This window comes from Lepisosteus oculatus, chromosome 10 (genome assembly GCF_040954835.1).
Source record: "Lepisosteus oculatus isolate fLepOcu1 chromosome 10, fLepOcu1.hap2, whole genome shotgun sequence".
In the NCBI taxonomy this organism is placed as follows: Eukaryota; Metazoa; Chordata; class Actinopteri; order Semionotiformes; family Lepisosteidae; genus Lepisosteus; species Lepisosteus oculatus.
In genome coordinates, this window is record NC_090705.1 from 24,299,641 (window position 1) to 24,319,528 (window position 19,888).

The 19,888-nt window shown below is 34.9% G+C and overlaps 1 protein-coding gene across 11 annotated transcripts in view; it reads left to right on the plus strand.

Annotated features, from left to right (window-relative positions):
- Positions 1 to 19,888, plus strand: part of LOC102683535 (poly(rC)-binding protein 3) — a 371,030-nt gene that overhangs the window by 167,409 nt on the left and 183,733 nt on the right. For 10 of the 11 annotated variants that reach the window (XM_069195019.1, XM_015357263.2, XM_069195016.1 and 7 more), the window contains one exon: positions 12,609 to 12,679. The exons of the other annotated variant lie outside the window; for it this stretch is intronic. In XM_069195019.1, the coding sequence (XP_069051120.1) occupies positions 12,651 to 12,679 (29 nt within the window). In that variant the 5' untranslated portion in view covers positions 12,609 to 12,650. The remainder of the gene's footprint in view (positions 1 to 12,608; positions 12,680 to 19,888) is intronic. 11 annotated transcript variants of the gene reach the window in all.

A 19,888-nucleotide genomic window follows, 5' to 3' on the forward strand; every position in this document is an offset into this window, starting at 1 on the left:
TAAACACAAGCTTGATGTATACGTATTGCCTAATGATTAAGCATATTGATATTAGAGCTCTTAACTGTTCGAGTGTCATGGTGTAACTAATTTTCTATTGTAAAAAATACCTTATTAATTTTTTAAACAGAGACGTAAAATGCACTTGAGCAGTACTGATACTGTATATACTGTATATCTTTGGATCTGCAGGTAAAAACATTATAACAAGAAAGTGACTTCTCCCAGATTTGCCAACAATAAATGGTTTGATATTAATAAATGAAATTTACGTAATAAAAAAATACACATTTTCACTAAAATTACAGATGAACAAATTTATCAAATCTAGAACTAGGTGGGTTAAGTATTGTACATTAAAACCTTGGTCTGAGTTTGTTGAGATACAATATAACTGAAACTAGAATAAAGAATTTATATCTACAGTATATACTTTTTTCTTCCTTTGAATATAAATATTTAGGTTAGAAGTAAAATAATTCTAACATATTAGGGCAACAGCATAGAATAGATTTTCATGTGTGATGTATACTGGTAAATTATAAAAGGATTATGTAATGTCATCTGTATTTAAAATTGTTTTATCTGTTCTAAAAAAACTTAAATAAAATGTAAATTACATGGATTCTGTTGTTTCAGGTAATCTTTTTGTTCAAATTTGAAATTGTAAGATGACTAAAACATTAATAGTTAAATATGTGCTTTAGTAATTCATGCATATAACTTACAAAAAACATATACTTTACAGTAAACCTTGTTCCCTTGCTTTCTGTTTCTAATTAAGAATAGGAAGAGAGAAAACAAAGCTTGTATTTTACTTGGTTGAAAAACTGTTTAGTTTATTTTGAATGCTGTTAGGGCTTAAGCCTTAAATACACATAGCTTCCTAATCACTAAGGGACATGTGAATGCATTATAAATAAGGGATTATTAGTGGTTTGAATTCCACAGCTTTAATTTAACTCATTAGAATATGCCCTAAGGTTTAAGGTTTATGCCCAACCTTTATTCTGCCTATACATGTCATATTCTTACAATTGTCACGAAATCATAACCACAACCAGAATTAAACATAAAGTGTTAAGTCCAAAACAAAAATTAATGGTCCCACTTACTGGTGTTTAAAGCGATGTGCCAAGTATGCACTAGAACCACACCAAACATAAACTCCTTGGGAATTATAGATGAGAAGCTCTAATGAAAATTCAGCTTTTTAGCTGAATGTACTGTATGTGGCCATGTCTGTCTGTTTTGCTAATGGAGTCAGGGAACATAGCGCCTCATCCCTTTGTATGATGTGATCACACCTAGTTGTTTTACTATTAAGTTGAAGACAGCCATAAGTTCAGATATTTTGTTCCACAAACATCTAAAATTTCGCTGTATGTTAAAATCCCTGACCAACATATAACTTCAATTGTATTTAATTAAAGACACCATAACAACTACTTGAAGAATCAGTGATTTAAACTCAAGCTTAATTCTTTTGGCTATATTTTCCACTACATAGATTATAGTTGTGCATACACACAGACATATTTTTGTCACTGATTAGAAATCATTCAATGATGAATAATAAGAAAAGGGTTTAATGGCTCAACACTGAAGTGCCAACAGGATCCTAGAGGTTAAAATTTTAATGTTCATCTGGAGTGAAGTACTGGTCTAACTCCAGGCTGAACTGCTTTGTAACTGGGAGTGAAAAATTAGAGAGTACACTACGTATCCATTTGAGCCAAGAAGAAATGAACCGAGAATCCTCAGTTTATGCAATGGCTACCCCCGATGGTGATTGACAGCCTGCAGACCTGAATGTTATCATTATTACAGTAACTGTACACATGAAATAGATGTTTTGTTTATTAAGATAAGTGCAGTTTTTTTTATTTTTTTGAGGTAGACGCATTCAGATAGTGTTATGAACTTCTGTCCTTTCCTTTTTAATGTGTCATCATTTATCAGCCATAATGATATGCACAAAAATTTTGAGTAACCAAGTAATTATATCGGGATTTTCTTTTTTTTTTTCATTTTTTAATTTGAAAAGTTTATATTTTTAAAGTATATTTCCTAGAATTAGTGGGAATCAGCATTTTATCTGATGTGTCACAGTTAACTTACTTGTGTAGAAAGTAAGTTCTGAACTCTGTACTGTTTTTCTTGCTTTGATGCAGGCACCTGTGTATTAAAGACAGCACAGTGTCAGCACTAGTGTATCACCACTGCTGTAAGATGGGCAGTCTCATATCAGCCTCTAGTGGATTGTTACTAAAAAACACAATGACATGAATATTAGGTCTGAATGAGGTGGGAAATGGTGAGGGAGGGTTGAATAGGCTTATTTATTTTTGTGGAATTCTCATTCTTTTGCAACAGTTTGAGACTAAGCTAGAAAGTTTGGTGCTTGACAACATTTCATAGCAGCTATCAACCAGTCTTGATGCTGTAGTGCTGCATCAACATAACCAGCTGTTAGTTCTAAACAGAAGCCTGCATGTATCTAGGCAGTAAGAGCCATAGGGAGACCAAACTGTAACATTCTGTTGTACTGAATCTGAACTTAAATTAGTCAAGTTCTGTAACCTTTAGGCGTAACTTTTATAAGGCTCTGAATTAATAGAGACAGGCTAACAATTGAGGTTTAAGTGGCATAGTTTGTTGAAGACAGCTTTAAGACATCCTCCTCAAATCTTGTACTAGAATTGTGAGACTTAAATAAATGAACTGATCTTACTCTCAGCTCAAAAAAGTCCACACAAATAAAAGAACCCCCCAATTAATGCAGTATATGAAAATGTTCCTTGTTTTCTAATCCTTTTCATTGCCAGACCCTCAAGAAGTAGCAGAGTATTAAGGTGGTAAGTGCTGCCTCCTCAGAGCTCCAGTGTCCTTGGTTTGAACCCAGCCTCAGGTATCTGGCTGCATTACAGTACATTTACATGCTCTCCCTAAATCTCCCAGAACTAGGTCTGATTGACTATTTGAAATTATCCTCGTCTCTGATTCCCATTGTGTTTCATCTATGGTGAAAACGTTTGTGTGCTCTGAGGTTGACCTTGGGCTCCATGTTTCTGGCTTGTTGTGACTCCCCCAGGAAAAGTGTCTTTCTGATAATGGTGGAATGGATAAACACACACAACACACCACTGTAAAATTTCTGATTCAAGTCACCGATAAATGTCTTGTCCCCTTCACAGCACATTCATTACAGTAGAAAGTATAAGAGTATTGCTGTTCTATCTTTAAGCTTCAGGTTTTAAGTCTTTCCAGCTTGTTAAAGCTCTTTCTTTCACTGCATGGCTGTGCTGGGAAGAAGAGGCAGAGGTGCTAATTATGAATAGCTTGTGGGAGAAGGGTTTTTAAAGGTCTGTGAAACTGTCAAAATATGTAGACAAAGTGTACGAAAAAAAAGAATACAGCTAGGCTCTTTTTAAGAATATTTTCTCCTGTTGGTGCTGTACTTGAATGGATCGACTATTTTGTGATTTTTTGCTTATTACATCACATAAAACAAATATTATAGGAAGATGGTGTTTTCTAAAAAATATGATTATATATAACATATTACCTACTGTAGTTCATCTTTGTAAACTGAAACCTATTTTTTTCTCTTTAAAATGTTTGTTTTTCTGTCTTGATGGTATTGTGTCTAGTCTCTCACCTCCTCTTTTGATAAAGTGCACCAACTGGCCTATAGCCACATTAATCTACAGCTGTTGGGGAAGTTGTCACAAAGTACATTTCTTTGTTGGTTCATTGCAGGCAGCAGTAAAGTCATAACTGACTGCCAAATCATTCATCCACATTTGCAAAATTAGCATATAGCTTTGCTTACTGTATCCTAACAATATTAGAGATGTAGTGTTTCAGTGTCATCACTTGGGATTCCTGGACCATGGTTGTTATCTCAGTTGATGGATCTGTATTTTTTCAAGCCATTGCTATTCCAAATCCGCAACATGACACCAGTTTGTATATATGACTCTTTAATTGGTGATGTTTAGCCAATGCTGATACGGCTATAGTTAGCTTATCTGGATGACTGATCTGGCCTAAGAAATGTCTGGAGCTTATATTAAATAAGTCTTTCATTCTGAGAGCCTTGGAGGTCTGCCAGCTTTAAGTGTTTTCAGGCCATGTTGCTGAGGCAAGATTTGTTTCTTTTATATCCCAGTGTCATCTAAAGTAGCCAGAAAAGAAAGAATAAGAAACAATAGTTTATTTTCCTTGTACTTTATTTTCAGTCAAGAGATATAGTTTGTCTCTCAGAATGATTTATTCTATATCTTATATAACATGTCCAAAGAAGGACATAAAATGAATAAGCTAACCCTTGTCTCCTCTGCTATTCATACTTTGCATGGATATGGTGACCAAAGATATCCAAACGAGGCATCCATGGACGCTATTGTATGCCGACGATGTTATGATAGCAAGTGAAATGCGACACGGCCTCGAACAGCAAGTACAGGAGTGGAAGACGCTCCATGAACAATTCAGGATGAAACTGAACATCAAGAAGACGGAGTACCTGGAATGCAGTGATCAAACCGATGGCAAAATCTCAGCTGGTGGGGTCCAACTGAACAAAGTGACCCAGTTTAAGTATCTAGGCTCATGTGTCAACTCCGACTGCACTATCCTCCAAGACGCCAAGACGCAAGTCAGCACCGCTTAGATGAAATGGCGGCAGGTCACTGGAGTACTGTGCAACAAGAAGATCCCTTGGCGCCTAAAATCCAAAGTCTACCATTCAGTGGTTAGACCAGTGGCCCTATACGGAACTGAATGCTGGCCAACATGAACAGGCACTCCATACGATGGAAACGAAAATGCTGCGATGGACCCTCGGCTTGACTAGACCATGTCATGAATGAAGAGGTGCAAAAAATACTAAAAGTTGCCCCAATCACTGAGAAAATGAGAGAATCATGCCTGCGATGGTATGGACACGTGCTCTACAGCAACGACACATCAATGGAAAAGACCACCCTCAAATTGAATGTGGAAGGCCGCCGGCCCAGTGGACGACCATTTACCCGCTGGCTGGATCGGACATGCACCTCGCAAAAGTCACTTGCCGAGACGCCGCAGGCCGTACGAACTGGAAAAATCAGTGCAAACACACAGACCCCACATAAGTGGATAAATACGAAGAAGAAGAAGAAGAAAGAAGGACATAAAAATCAATTTTTCTCATGGGGTGATGCATATGTATGGAAAGACAGATGCTTTATGTTTACATTATAATTTCACCTAAAACAAGAAAAAATGTGATTCTCTTGTCTTCATGAAAAATGTGGGCTTGCATAGTGTAGGTCTGTTATTGAAATAATAACAGTATAAAACCTATTTTTCTTTGTTCTTTGTGCTGTTCATGTGGTCACAACAAGCCATCCCAAAGGATTTCCTCTCAAATTTCCATTTATGTGGTCAAACTAATCATTGAAAGAAAATGGACCGACGATAACAATTGATTGAAGCCTGTGGCACATTCATTAAACAAAAGTAGAGCATGGAGTTCCCTATATTAAAGAATGAAATAATTTTCCCCAGGATGGTGGGGTGGATCACTGAACGGGATGTTTTGAAATGGAAATGCAAGCTACTGTGTTGTATTCATGTTTATTACAGTTTTATTTTTTAATGAGAATCAGTACCTCATATACTCTTTGTTGCATCACAGCTAATTTAGTTTCAACTTTCTATGTCATAGAATTAGTAAAAAAAAAATCTAAAAGATACAGTGTCCATTATTTCAATATCGATTACACAAAGCGATGAAAACACTGGCTCATACTGTGTCAGAGGGGTGTGACTCTGGTAGTTTCAAAACACAGTTTTTTATAGTGGAACATTATGTTTGAAATGTCAGATCTTTCAAATCCAAACATTAAAAACCTTTATGTTTGAGGCAAAGAGACAAAAAAGAAATTTTATTAAATATCTTTAGCATTTAAGAGCACTTAATGGTACTGTAGGTGTGCTTTCAGGAATAGCGCCTTAGCTTTACGGTTTATTGGAAAAAAAAGCAACCACTGTAAACAAAGGCATTACAGAAAGGGTAGTCACACAGCCCAGGACATTTCTTCAGAGGCCTGGTAATGAACATTGGGCTGATGATACTGAGCAAGCAAAATCAAACACTCTCACATAGTTGGTAAAAAATCCTTTGCTTGCAAGTCTTCTTTTCACTAGGGCCTGGAGCTATTTGGGGTGTCTGAGTTCTAGTAGTACTGTGCTGCTGAGCCAAATAATCTGAACTTTTCTAAAATAACTAATAGCAGAAATTCACTAGAGACAGCAACATCCAAGAACTGAATGCTTTGTTTGGAATACTTGATTAAATAGATTTGGTTTAACCAAGTTGGTTAAAGGGTCATACCCCTTTCAGAAAGAGTCAACCAAGGGATAGGTGCAAGATGGAGATGGGGTGGAGGAGGGTTGCTTGAGGCATTTGTGTCAGATGTAACCCACTGAAGCTAAGCAAGTGTGAGCCTGGTCAGTACCTGGATAAGAGACCTCCTGGGAAAAAACTAAGGTTGTTGCTGGTAGAGGTGTTAGTGGGGCCAGCAGGGGGTGCTCAACCTGCAGTCTGTGTGGGTCCTAACGCCCCAGTAAAGTGACGGGGACACTATACTGTAAACAGGCCCTGTCCTTCGGATTAGACGTAAAACCGAGGTCCTGACTCTCCGTGGTCATTAAAAATCCCAGGCCGTCTCTCGAAAACCCTGTAACCCTGGTGTCCTGGCCAAATTTCCCATCGGCCCTTACCAATCATAGCCTCCTAATAATCCTGATCTATGAATTGGCTTCATTACACTGCTCTCTTCCTCACTGATAGCTGATGTGTGGTGAGTGTTCTGGTGCTGCACATTGGTGGTGGTGGAGGGGAGTCCCCATTACCCGTAAAGCTCTTTGAGTAGAGTGTCCAGAAAAGCGCTATAAAAGTGTAAGAAATTATGATTATTATTTATTCATTTCTCTCTGACACGGCTTTGATTAAAATAATAATAATTCAGGCACACTGGGTTAAACAACCATTTATTAACAATGACAATACACACACTGAACAACATGCAACATAAACATTCAAAATACAAATTACACTACTTATAAACCTTCACAAAAGGTGTCCCAGAGGTCTACATCGTGACCAACCAGAGAAACCCCAGACTGCTGCCAATTATTCAACTCTTAAATAATGCCTACAAAGGCAAAGATAAGATCAAGTTGCCTTCTAAACTAAACAAAATATGACTTAAAGATATATATCTCTCTCTGTAAACCCAGATGCTACAAAATGATTGAGAACCTTCTATATCTCCCTATTCTAAAAATGCATTCACTAACCAGGAGAGGAATTCTTTATACAGGAAATCAGTTTCCTAAAAACAACAAAATAGCAGGTTCAAATAACTCGAATCTGAGTGGTCTGAATAAGGAACTCTTGTGTTCTATCTTCCTTTCATTTCCGTGTCCTTCTATTTATGTATTTCTGTCTCCATTTTCCTCACTCTATAACAGCATGTTTATACTGTGTTCCTAGACGGTTGATGACACTCTTAATTATTTACCATGAACTGAATTAACTAAGATAAACCAACGTCAATTTTTATGACTGCTTCATCACTCAGTCTCACACCTCTACATCTCAGCAAACATCTCCTTGCTTTGAAGCTCCAGAGAACAGGACATGTTGACAATCGCCAGGTGTTACCCATTGTTACCCTCAAGATTCTAAAAATATCTGTAACTACATATCTATAATTTTGTAATGGTGGTAATAACTTGATTTGTCATTGTTATCACTCCCAAACCTCAGTTAATTACTTCCATTTCGGGTGTAATACACTCTTGCAGCCTTTGAAAGTCTGTCTAGGCCAATTAGATGATGAGGCCATGAGTAATAGAAAAAAAACTCTTGGTGTCATTGTGCCAAAACAACCCTATCAAGTTGATAACAAATAAATGCTGCAAAACAGAACAGCCGATAGTATTGGTGTGGCTGATATGGAGGATAAATTAAAAAAAGTTGACAGACTTTTAAATGAGACAAACATATCATCTGTCCATATACTTTTATAAACATCAAGAATATAAAATATTAATATTATATTTCAGTATTTAACATTTGACTTAAATAAATCTGTTTGATTCAATTAACCTGAAGAGCAATCCTTTGTTCCGCAAATATCCTTTTTTAAGGGTGTGTTGTCAAAGGACCAGCATTGGCACATTGTCGAATGTAAATAAATGTATTCTATATTCTTACACATGGCGGAATAAGAAAGAACAAAAATCCTGTGGTACTTCCATTTACACGTCACCAAATATGCGATACGAAAGGGAGCTAACAAATCCCCTTTCAACATTTAAAGTATTACACAGTATTCTCAGATGATTTCTCTAAAAAGATTCATCTTCTCATACCAAAATAAATGTTGGGGGCTACCTAATGGCCTTCTATTTTCAGCATGTGTTTTTGTTCTACAGCTGCTACACTAGCTCATCTGTTGAGATCCCTTCTGTCAGATGCTCAGTATTCTTTGCATTTACAATTGTTGGGTGATTCCATGGATTCACAGATGCTCATACAGAAATACAAGGTTCTGCCAGAATCCAGAGGGTATTTTCTAGAGAAAAGAGCTGAAAACAGATAATTCATGGAGATGACCTCAAGCTGATTTGTAAATTAGGATTGTGGTTATATATTAATTTTCAGCCACTTTTGCCTCTGAAGTGATATTTAGCATCTTGTTGAACAGGATCTATAATTAAATCTTTACTAAAGATTTACTTGTATAGTGATTGATTGGTTTTTTTAGATGTCTGAGGTAAAAATAAAATATTGTTCTAAAGTCAGTTAATATACAGTATTTCTTGGACAATGTGAGATCTTTTCTTACACAATCTAACACAATGCCTCTAGTACAATTCTAAGAACATGAGTATGTACCTAATCTAGTATTACTGGGTACATGATGGATTAATTTTAGCACACACAGGGAAAATGAACAGAAATGTCATACTGTTCAGAAATCCCCTTGCGATAATAGGAAGAAAAAACATCCAAGTAAGAGATTTACAGAGACAATTCAGTTTCCATTTGTGGTTTACTCTGGTTTGAACTGAGAAGGTGAATGGAATGAATTTGTAAAGGTTTGAAAAGAGTTGCTCTTCATAGGATTAAAAGTACTACTGCTTAACGTCTAGCATGAACAAAAACGGACTATAAAATCCTCTGTAACTTTATTTTGTTGTATTTAAGTAAAATTGTAAGATTTGTATTATTTTGCTTTCCTTGTTACCATCACAATTTGACATGAATTTTCACTCAGTTGGTGCAGTACTGTACATTTCTCTGTAGTTATTATCTGTGAATCTGTAATGTTGAAGAACAATGTGCTCTTCAACAAGTCAAACACCCATTTTAATATTTCATTATTACTTAGAGTCCCTGACTCTCTTTTTTTTTGTTATGCCACTAAATCTTTAAATTGAAAAGCCCAAGACAAACTTTTTTCATCTGCATGTGTAACAGGCACAGCTCTGCTCCTCTCTTGTGGGGATTTGATCACAGTAGCTCAGTGTATACACAGAACCACATAGAAGCAATCTCCATTACACCAAAAGACTAGATCTTTTGCTGTTGGAAATCTCTACTTTTAAGTTTCAAAAGGATGACATCACTTGTGTAACAATAGTGCCAACATTTATACTCACCCACTCTGTAATACCCAGCAGGGAAACACAGAAATACTATAAGAATCTATTCTCATAAGCTGTTCTCCACCTTCTTTACTCTTTTCAATGCTTTTCTTCTTTCAACTCTGTGGATCCAACCATCACTTTTCCTCTTGGCTCCACCACTAACCTATCCTCCTCCTCCACCAAAATCTTGAACCTCATGCCTTACTCCTCTCTGTCTTACTCCTATTATATTTCTTCTTGAACATGCTCCAGTTCTTTTTGAGAAGCATTTGCATAATTTGTTGCTTCCTTTTTAGCTTCGCCATTCACTTTCTTGTCCAGGCAAAAGTCCTCTTTTGCCCAGACTGTTCTAACTCCCTCTTGGCCAATCTCCCTGCCAGTAGCTAACCAACGCCAGCAGAATTTTGATAGTAACCTTCCATTTTCCCTTCTTCAGTTTTCTCATGCAACACTATTGTTCCAGTGCCTCCACTAGTTCTCTATAGCTACTGTACACACATTCTTTACAGAACCCTTGTTAGAGCCTGCCAGTATTTGAATAATTCTAATCTTGTCTACCCTAAGTCTCTTAACTCTCCTTATAATCCTATCTCACCCCCTCTACTCCTTCTTTTCCATCTGACTTTCTGTATCTTCTCTTGGTTCTCCAGCTACAGTAGTCTATTCTGCACCTTTGTTCTTCAGCTTGGAATGAACTAACCACAGAAATCAGAACTGCTCATCACCTGCTCAAGGCACATCTGTTCTGAGTTGTGATCAATTAGTTCTCAATTGCATGCTTTAATAACTTGTACACTATGTTGCATAATTGCGCTTATCCATTGTAAACATGAAATGCATATCAATGTGGTGTTTACATTGCTGCTGTTTAACAACACTATCTCTATGCTGTTTCTTATTAATTCATTGTATTTGCGCTGCTCTTCCATTACTCTGCTTGTGTTAGTCTTATTGTTATTTAAGTAATCTAATTTATTTTTTGTACTGTAAATGTATGATTATGTCTTGTACTTACATTTAATGTAAATTGTTTATACAGATTGTATGGTTCCCTCAATAATGGAATATGGTAGGCAAATAAAAATAATCTATCAAATTACAGGAATGATTATTAGATTTAGCCAATTTATATAACTGGCAGGGGTAGAACAGTTAAAAGAGACTTTCTAGCTGTTTATCTTTTTATGGCTTATCAGTGAGACATTATTGACTATGACCATTGCAATAAGCATAAAGGAAAACTGAGGTTATTAAGCAGTAATATAAAGACCTGCAAGGTAAATAAATCTGAAAAGCAATGCTGTTGAAAAAGTACTGTTTAACATATATAGTATGTATATATAACATATAAAAATGTATCAGATAAATATTGCAACAGAAGGCATTTCTTTTTACTGATCAAAGTTAGCTATGTCATGCAGATGAGCCCTAATAAATGAGAAGCAGTTGTCCAGGCTGCTAACTTTATTTTTCCCAATAAAATAATTAGTCTCTTTTAAAATATCCATTCACATCAGCATTATGAATATGGAACAATTCACTCCCAATATTAATAATAACTACATTCTTTTAAAAACAAATAATAAACTAGAGAGGTGTTTCTTGTAAGACAGCTAAATATCAAAAATATTTCAGCTTGCTGATTCACAGCTGGTATGTAAATTTTCCATATGTACAGTAGATATCCCTGCAGAACTCTATTACTAGGGCTACATCTTGTATTACATGGAACCAAACCTCCCTCAGATTTTTTGGAAACACAATAGATTATAAAATGTTATAATTACTGTATGACTGCTGTAATTGAGGGTCACAAGGCTTAAATTTTATAAACTGTTATTTGGTAATCATTGCATTAAAGCCTCATTAAATGCAGATTTATCAAGAAAATAAAAGCTTATTTGCCCAGTAGGAAAGGATGTGTAGTGACACTTTTTCATGCTCTGGATAGGATAAGATGTAAATTTGTAAGAGACTGACAAATCAATTAAAGAAATGCTGAGTAAGTCTTAATGGGAAAATAACTAGCATGGTCCCTCCACAGTTTGTGAAGATTGAAAAATGTGGTTAAGTTTAATGATGTGTCCAGTTACTGTTCAGGTGCTGTTTTATTTCATTTTATTGCTCCTAAGAAATACACGTTTGGCTTGTCTGTTTAGACAGTTTAAGGATATTTCTACAGGATTATGATGACGATATCCTAGCTGATAGTGAAATTTGTGAATGGAATATTACCCATAATCAGCGGTTTGTTAAAATAGTTGTTCCTTTATTCTCAACTGTTCTTTAAATACTTTTGTTTTATGGGGAATTATGTCATCTGTTATTGCAGTTATCCAAATTAGGATAGTTTCAGTTTCAATTACTAATCTTATTTTCTATCTTATGACATTTGCAGCTGATATCAGTTGTGTGAATGTACACAAATCATATAAGTCGCGTTTCTGAAAGGGAAAATTCTCAGGTTTTACTCAATATGTCTTTAGCTCAATTAATATTTGCCAGCACAGGGAAACACCCAGGTTTAACACTGGAAATACAATACAATTAATGTGGTTTGCTGAAATTGAGAGAAGAAAACTGCTCTTCATGCTTTTCTAAGATTCTCTTCCTGAGTCAATCCCCTAGGAATTTTCAGCCTGAGGATTTAACACAGGAGGTCACAATTCAGTAGTATGGTTGATTCTATAGACCTTTTTAAACTGCTAACAGCAACAGTCTTAAGAAAAGAGTTTAACTGTTCCAGTTTATTTTAAATAGCCTATTTAAAGTTCAGATGAATTGTAAACCAAAAAGCCCATGTTCCTCCAGGACTGGCTGTGCACTTGAGTTACAGTACTAATACTGTAGGTAGAATATTATGTCACCAAGAAATGGTTTTGTTTCACATATAGGTCTGGAATCTGGAGTCTTGTATCACAGAGAAGGGGCACTGTATGAAGTTCTGCACAGAGACCTGCTCTTGGTGAGTGAAAACTGTCTTTTTAAAGGCTGGTTTGAGTTTTCATCATGATGAAGAGAACTGAAGACTGGAAAAAAAAAGTTTACTGTTACATTTTGTTAGATCTATCTGGAAGTCTTATAAGGTGCACCTAAAAATATATCAGTAATTGGTCATCATTATTCATTTTACTTATAAAATTATTTTTATTTTATTAAGATTTAAAACAAAAGTGGATTGGGGAAAACAGGTTTACAGTATCTTCTTAACATTCTTTTAATGTTTACTGAATATCTCTGAAATTACTTTTAAAGACTTCCGTCATTATGATTCCAGATTATTTTCAAATAGCTCAGTATTATGAGTTTTTTTTTATTTTGATTATTTATTAACCATAAGCTGGTAAGAAAAAAAACAATGTGTGCCAGTTTTAGCCATAAGGTCTATACTTGTACTGTAATAAAACATTATCACCTCTCATTGCAGATGACTGGATTACATTTACTGGTACAGTACATTGTCTGAGCAATTCTATAATTAGTTGCTAAATAGATTAAATTTTATCTTTGAGACTTTTGTATTTAATTTTTTATTTGATTAGTTGATTTTTCCTAATTTTGTCCAATAGGTTGTAATCAGACCTTCAAGAGTGAAACATTTTGATATTAGAAGTAAAAAGTGAATTTCTATTTCTTTTTTCATCAAACTTTTGGTGGACTGAAGATCTGCTCACTTGAGATTTTACTCTTTGTTTCACAAACATGTGTTGATTTTTTAAAATTGCAGATGCAGATCAGCTTCATACTTTGTGTTGTTTTGAAGAATGGTTTACAAATGTAGGTCATGTTTTCTAAAATGAGATTATTTCATGCAGGGAGCTGGAGTGCTTAGTCATTTTTATGTCCATTCATTTATATTCATTAAGCAATAAAAAGCTGATTTGTTCTACAAGAGGAAAACTGTGTTGCCCATACTGATGCCAGATCAAAGCTCTGAAAGCACTGTGCAGGAATGAATAAACATTTTTGGAGATGCCTAAATTGGAAATCTTTTTTATCCAAAGCTTTAATCTGTAGTGTAGCTTGTTCAAATATTTGGGATTTTGTTTAGCAATAACAAACAACAACACAAGATTAAAAACGTCATGAAGTCTTTCTAATATAGGATTGAAAATAATATCCAAGTGAATCTTATTTTGAAACTAAAACAAACCAGGCATTTTACTGTATGGTATGTGTTTTCTTTTTGTTTTCAATTTTCATAATTGAGGCAAAATTGTTGCATTTTGTGACAGTATGCCATTAATCTAACTGCCATGGAATACTATATTCATTGTTTTGAAACAATATAAAATGCAATTGTTAAACAGAAGGCATTGTGTTAGCATTTTTGCAGAAGGATTTGTAAAGCAACACAGACCAGCGAAGTCTGTGGTTCTTTAAGGTATAATGTCTGAAAGGCAGCAATATTGTGACAAACAGTGCTTCATTTGAAAGAGAAAATTTTAACAAAACAAAAAACAAAGTCTGGCTTTCTTCTGAACCCTCCCTCATCTGAACTTTCATTCCTCCTACTAAATAAAAAAGAAACTTAGATTCCTCAGTGTAACTGTACTGTACATTCAGTCTCTCTGACTGGCTCCCTTACCTGGGTTGCAAAGGTAAAAATCTGAGCCCTGCTCCCAGACTGCAAAGTGAAGCATTTGCTTCCAGGTATTATATTGTTACCAGACTACACCAATGGCGTAATTAATGGAGTACCACAGGGACCTGTACTAGAATTTAATTGTAAATCTGGAACACTGGCTTTTTTAAAACATGGCTGTATGAAACCCTCATATCAATATATCAATTATCTACTAACTACCAAATGGCCTTCTTGTTTGTAACTTTTGTTAGATCAGACTGGTCAGTGGATGGTATACTGCACCCATTCTCCTGCAGTGATTTGTCATTTGTACAGTACTGAACAGTTGAAATCAGGTATTGTGCCTGTATCTACAGATAATAGTACTGACACACCCATTTCCAGAAGTGACTGGAAAACTGAGCTCAAACTAGCTCATATAGCCGATTTTAGGACATTGAAGAATTCAATTCTAATTACAAATCGTAAAATAAATTACCTTAAATGTAAGATGTTGCAATTAGAGTAAAAACCTAAAAAAACAACAAAGTGTTCTAATTTTATCTAAAAAGTTTAATTTTCCAAAATTACAATATTGTTACTTGTATTATAGCTGCATTATATGAAAACAGGATAGGTTATAATATTTTCCACAGTGTATACAATATATGAACATCTTTTGATTACACTAAATACTTCAGTATTGTATTGATGTTTAAGCAGGACAATACTATTAATATGATTTTAGTATTCTTTCAGTGTAACTGTAGAACTTGAAATATCTGTGTATAAATAGTACGGATTTAGCACATTGTGTTAGCCAAAAAATATGGTGGAAATTGAAAAGCTTGCATCTGGTGGATAAATATGTAATCAAAGATTCATATGGAATGAAATTGACTTACACATACAGTACAAATAAATGAATTGATGACATGACAATGAATGGATGGCTGGGACTAAGAGGGATTCATGCTTATTATAGCTCTGTGTCTCAGGTAGTATTTTGCAGTGCTGTCGACTGCTGTGAGAATAATTAGTGTGTGTGATGTGGGAAAACGAATGCTGGTGAGACTCTGGGGACTTCTGCAATGCCACTCAAGCACATGAACTGTGGGAGAGTTGTGTGTGAAGGAACAGGTCCTGTCTGACTCAGAGAGAATAAAAGAGATGCATTGTAAATGTTACTGGCACAAGGAAAAGGAAGAGGAAAATAGCAACAGCAAAAAAAAGAGGTTTTGCTTGCCTGTGAAAGATGAGAGTCAGAAAGCTAGGAAACACATAGTTCTTTATAGGTTTTCATCTGGTTAAGTATATTAAAATTTGAGACCCACTGTTAAGTAATAATTCTCTTGGTAATGTTAAACACCCAGAAAGCCTAATTGAAACTTTAGGCCAATCCAAAAAATTATGAAAGGGACAATGCCTTGGGACAATGACAAATATATCTGCACACACAATAGGGAGTGTGAATGTAATGTTATTTCAGATTTGCTGGACTTAAGCATTCAAAGTGGTTTTGCAAAAAAAAATATCTGATAGTGGAAAATTATTAACAAGTATTAAGTCTAAGACAATGTATTTTTACAATGCTCTCAATTCCTGCTGTTCCCTTTTTATTTTGCATTGTTATTAATGGAAATGAAAATGCCTGTATATTGCTGAAATCAGGATAATCCCTCACTGTCTAGTCCTAGCATTGTTCAGTGACCTCCACTGAGTAATGGAAGGACTCATGTGTTATTCATCGTAACTTACAGTATGTTTATAGAAAACTGCATCTTGGAATTCTGAACTGCAGTAAAAATATAACCAATCATTAAACAATATGTGACATTTTTATTACCGAGACCAAAACAGATGAAAACAAAATCATGAAACTCCAAACATTTAAATCCATGTACCTTTTCTTTCTTTACAATTTCAGTCCTAGAATGGAAAAAATTTGGTGATCTTTCTTTCTACTTTAGTTTATTTCTTAATTTGCTTTTTGGTACAGTATACCAGTTCCATTTTATGTTGATCCAATAACTCCAGTACTCATAAATGTGGCCCTGAATGTAATAGGCACTATTGAAAAAGAGATGAATCAAGTTTACTCTCAAATTGTTCTAACATGGTGGTTATTTTCAATGGCTCCACTTTAAATGATTGGGGTACTTAGTAAATTGGCTATTTTTCATATTACCAACATTTAGCCACTGCCGTAAAGCATCAGTTTACTTGAGAAAAAAGCAGCTTGATGCCTATGGCACGGATTACATTTTAAGAGCAACAAGAGTGAATTCCCAAAGAATGTAAACATAAAGGAGGACATGTCATTAATAAATATAAAAAATGGCATATATTCTCACATTTTATTCATTATGATTTGTTTTCGTTTTGCTTTTATTTCAAAATATTATATTTCATTTAAAATATTTCATTTAAAATATAATCATTTTCATTAATTAAATTTAGAATTTGGATATAAAAAATGGCTATGATACACTGTCGCAGGCTTCCATCTTTGCTTGTTTTAAGTGTGTCTGGAGGGAAGCTGGAACACAATTCTTAGTGCAAAACAGGATGCTCAAGATCTTTACTCTTAGCTCTTTAAATCCAAAAAATCTGACAGACGAATGTGATTCAGTCAGAACATCTTGTGGCTGTGAGAGTATGTGAACAGCTTTTAATGACTGAAAGATCTTGGACATGAACAGCCCTTTTTTCAGATAAATATTTACTTTTCATACATCATAAAAATGATTCACAAAAAATATTAATCCTGTCTCTCTCAACCTAGCATTAATCCCGTATCAGGAGGACTGCCCGTCTCCATTTGGTGGTTTGAACCAAATCTTTGAGCTGACATCACATTAAATGCGATTGTGAATGCTTTAACCGCTCCGTCTGCCGTTGGAGTGGGGGGGAGGAGAACAAAGTAATGTAGCCAATTCATAGAGGGGGATTATTAGGAGGCATAGGAAATTTGGCCAGGATGCCGGGGTTACACCCCTACTCTTTTCAAGAAACACCCTGGGATTTTTAATGACCACAGACAGTCAGGACCTCTGTTTTACATCTCATCCAAAAGACGGCACTTGTTTACAGTATAGTGTCCCCGTCACTATACTGGGGCATTAGGACCCAAATGGACCACAGGGTGAGCGCCCCCTGCTGACCTCACTAGCACCTCTTCCAGCAGCAAGCTTAGTTTTTCCCAGGAGGTCTCCCATCCAGGTACTGACCAGGCTCACACCTGCTTAGCTTCAGTGGGCTGCCAGTTGTGAGTTGCAGGGTGACATGGCTGCTGGCTACAAAAAAATATTAATCCTGTAAATAATATAAATATGATTTTCATAACAATATTATTATATTAGATTATATGAACAGAATGCCCCATTCCTCTGTTGTTTTTCTTGGTGTGTTAAAAGCTATGAGTGGTACAGTACATGCTCTTTTACATATTGTAAATACTGTATGCTCATTAAAATCTGACTGCACAGCAAAAAAATACAGAAAATAGATTTAGTTGAACACAAAATGCAATAAAACTGATGGATAAATCCATGTAATTGTAGCCCCCCCACTGCCTATTTATTTATACATATATTTATGTATCACATACTGTACAGTTATTATGATTCCATGTGCTTTTATGTGACTCTTACTGTATGTTTTGCTTGTGTGTTTAATACTTCTATAGGAGAACCCAAAGACAAATTTCCATAATAGTGGACAATAAAGTATTTATGTATGTCTTTTAAATCGTACATAAATACAGCATTCATGCTCTTGCTTGCATTGTTATTATTAACCAAGTACAATAATATTAAAACTGCATGTTGTGTAAGACAGACAATTACAATGTGTACTTTGTAACAAGTATTGACATCAGAAATTTCTGCCGGTGTTTATTAAATGGGAGACAGTGCTTCTGGGTGATATAGTTTGACTGCAGCAATGCAGTAAAAACAGCTAAACTGTACCTTCTTTTTGTAAACTTGCAGTGGGACTATCATCCTTCTTAATGATAGATATTATCTCATTTAATTTACTGTATGTGGTTTTTATTAATGGTTGCTGCTTAATTTATCAAAGCCCACCCGAATTAAGATTACAATATATTTCTAGTGTTAATATTGGGACTACACACTGCTAAGATATTTGCACTTTTGCCTGGTGGCTGTCTTTATTACTTTTGATGACTATAGTACAGTACATCAGTTAACATAATAGTTAAATGCTCTTCAATATATTTATTGTCCTTAGTAATGTTTTTTTTTATTACTCAGTAGCTTTAAGAATGCATTTAAGTGTTTTTCAATAGTTCCAGCTTTACATTTTGGCAATTCCTTTCAATATGTGTTTGTAGTATTAAAAAAAATCTTGGTCAGGTGCCATTGTTATACTGGGTTATGGTGTCCATCACCGTCTTAAGAGCAGCAGTGCCTTTGTCAAGGCTTAGTCTAGAATAACAGAAAGGATATTTGGAATAAACCACAGGAACAAGGGTTTTATCAATAATTCTTCCTTCCTGTTCCTTTTTTAAAGAAAAAAAACTTTAAGAATGTGAGTGCTTATATAACCACATACAAAAAATAGAAGCTATGGTAGATTTTAGGCTCAGCTTTCAGAAAACACAAAGAGAGCAGACGTTTTTTCAAGGACATCTCCAGAAAGATGATGGAGAGTAGGAAAGAATAACATTGTGGGTATAAATACTGTATGTTGAAGTCTTTTTTTCAGGGGTACTTAATAATTGAATTGCAGGTCTTTCTGCAATTCTGCTAATTCTTGATCATAGAAATCTTCAGCACCCAGGTTAATTTAGGATCAGTTCAATAATTCATTTATTGGGAGGTTTAACGTGCTATAATTGTATGGAATAGAAGTGTCAACATTGACTATTGATGCTATATTATATAAACTATCCTTTTGAGATTACATATATACATTAAAAAGAAAATTCAGATTAAATAGATAAAAAAGTAACATTGGCAGATAGTGCCATGCAGATGTAATGTGCAGTGCAGTACATTCTTCTTCCTGTACGATCCCTATACTTTCAAAAGCAATTGATAGTAAGTGGTTAATTTAAATTAACTTTGTTATCTAAAAATAGATACAGACAAGGATCAAATTACATTTTCTTCAATTTATTTTTTTATGTTTATTTACAAAACATTTCATTGAATGTTCCATTTCTCCAATGAATGTGTTAGGAAAATAAGTAGTACAATCTTTATTTGAGTATCATATTAATAATAATAATAATAATAATAATAATAATAATAATAATAATAATAATAATAATAATAAACTTTATTTTATATAGCACCTTTATAGGTGACTTCTTAAAGCGCTTTACAGAATGACAACAACAATAAATAAGAATAATACACAAGATAAAACACAATTACAATATAAAAAGGAGACTGTGGATGGTGGTACTAAGAAAAGCAGAGGGGTGAAGAATTAAACCAGTTAAGTAAAGGCTTTTCTGAAGAAGAGGGTTTTGAGTCTGGATTTGAAGGAGTTTAGAGAAGGTGACTCTCTGATATCCTTGATATCCTTGGGGAGAGAGTTCCAGAGCTTGGGGGCATAACAGGAGAAGGCTCTGTC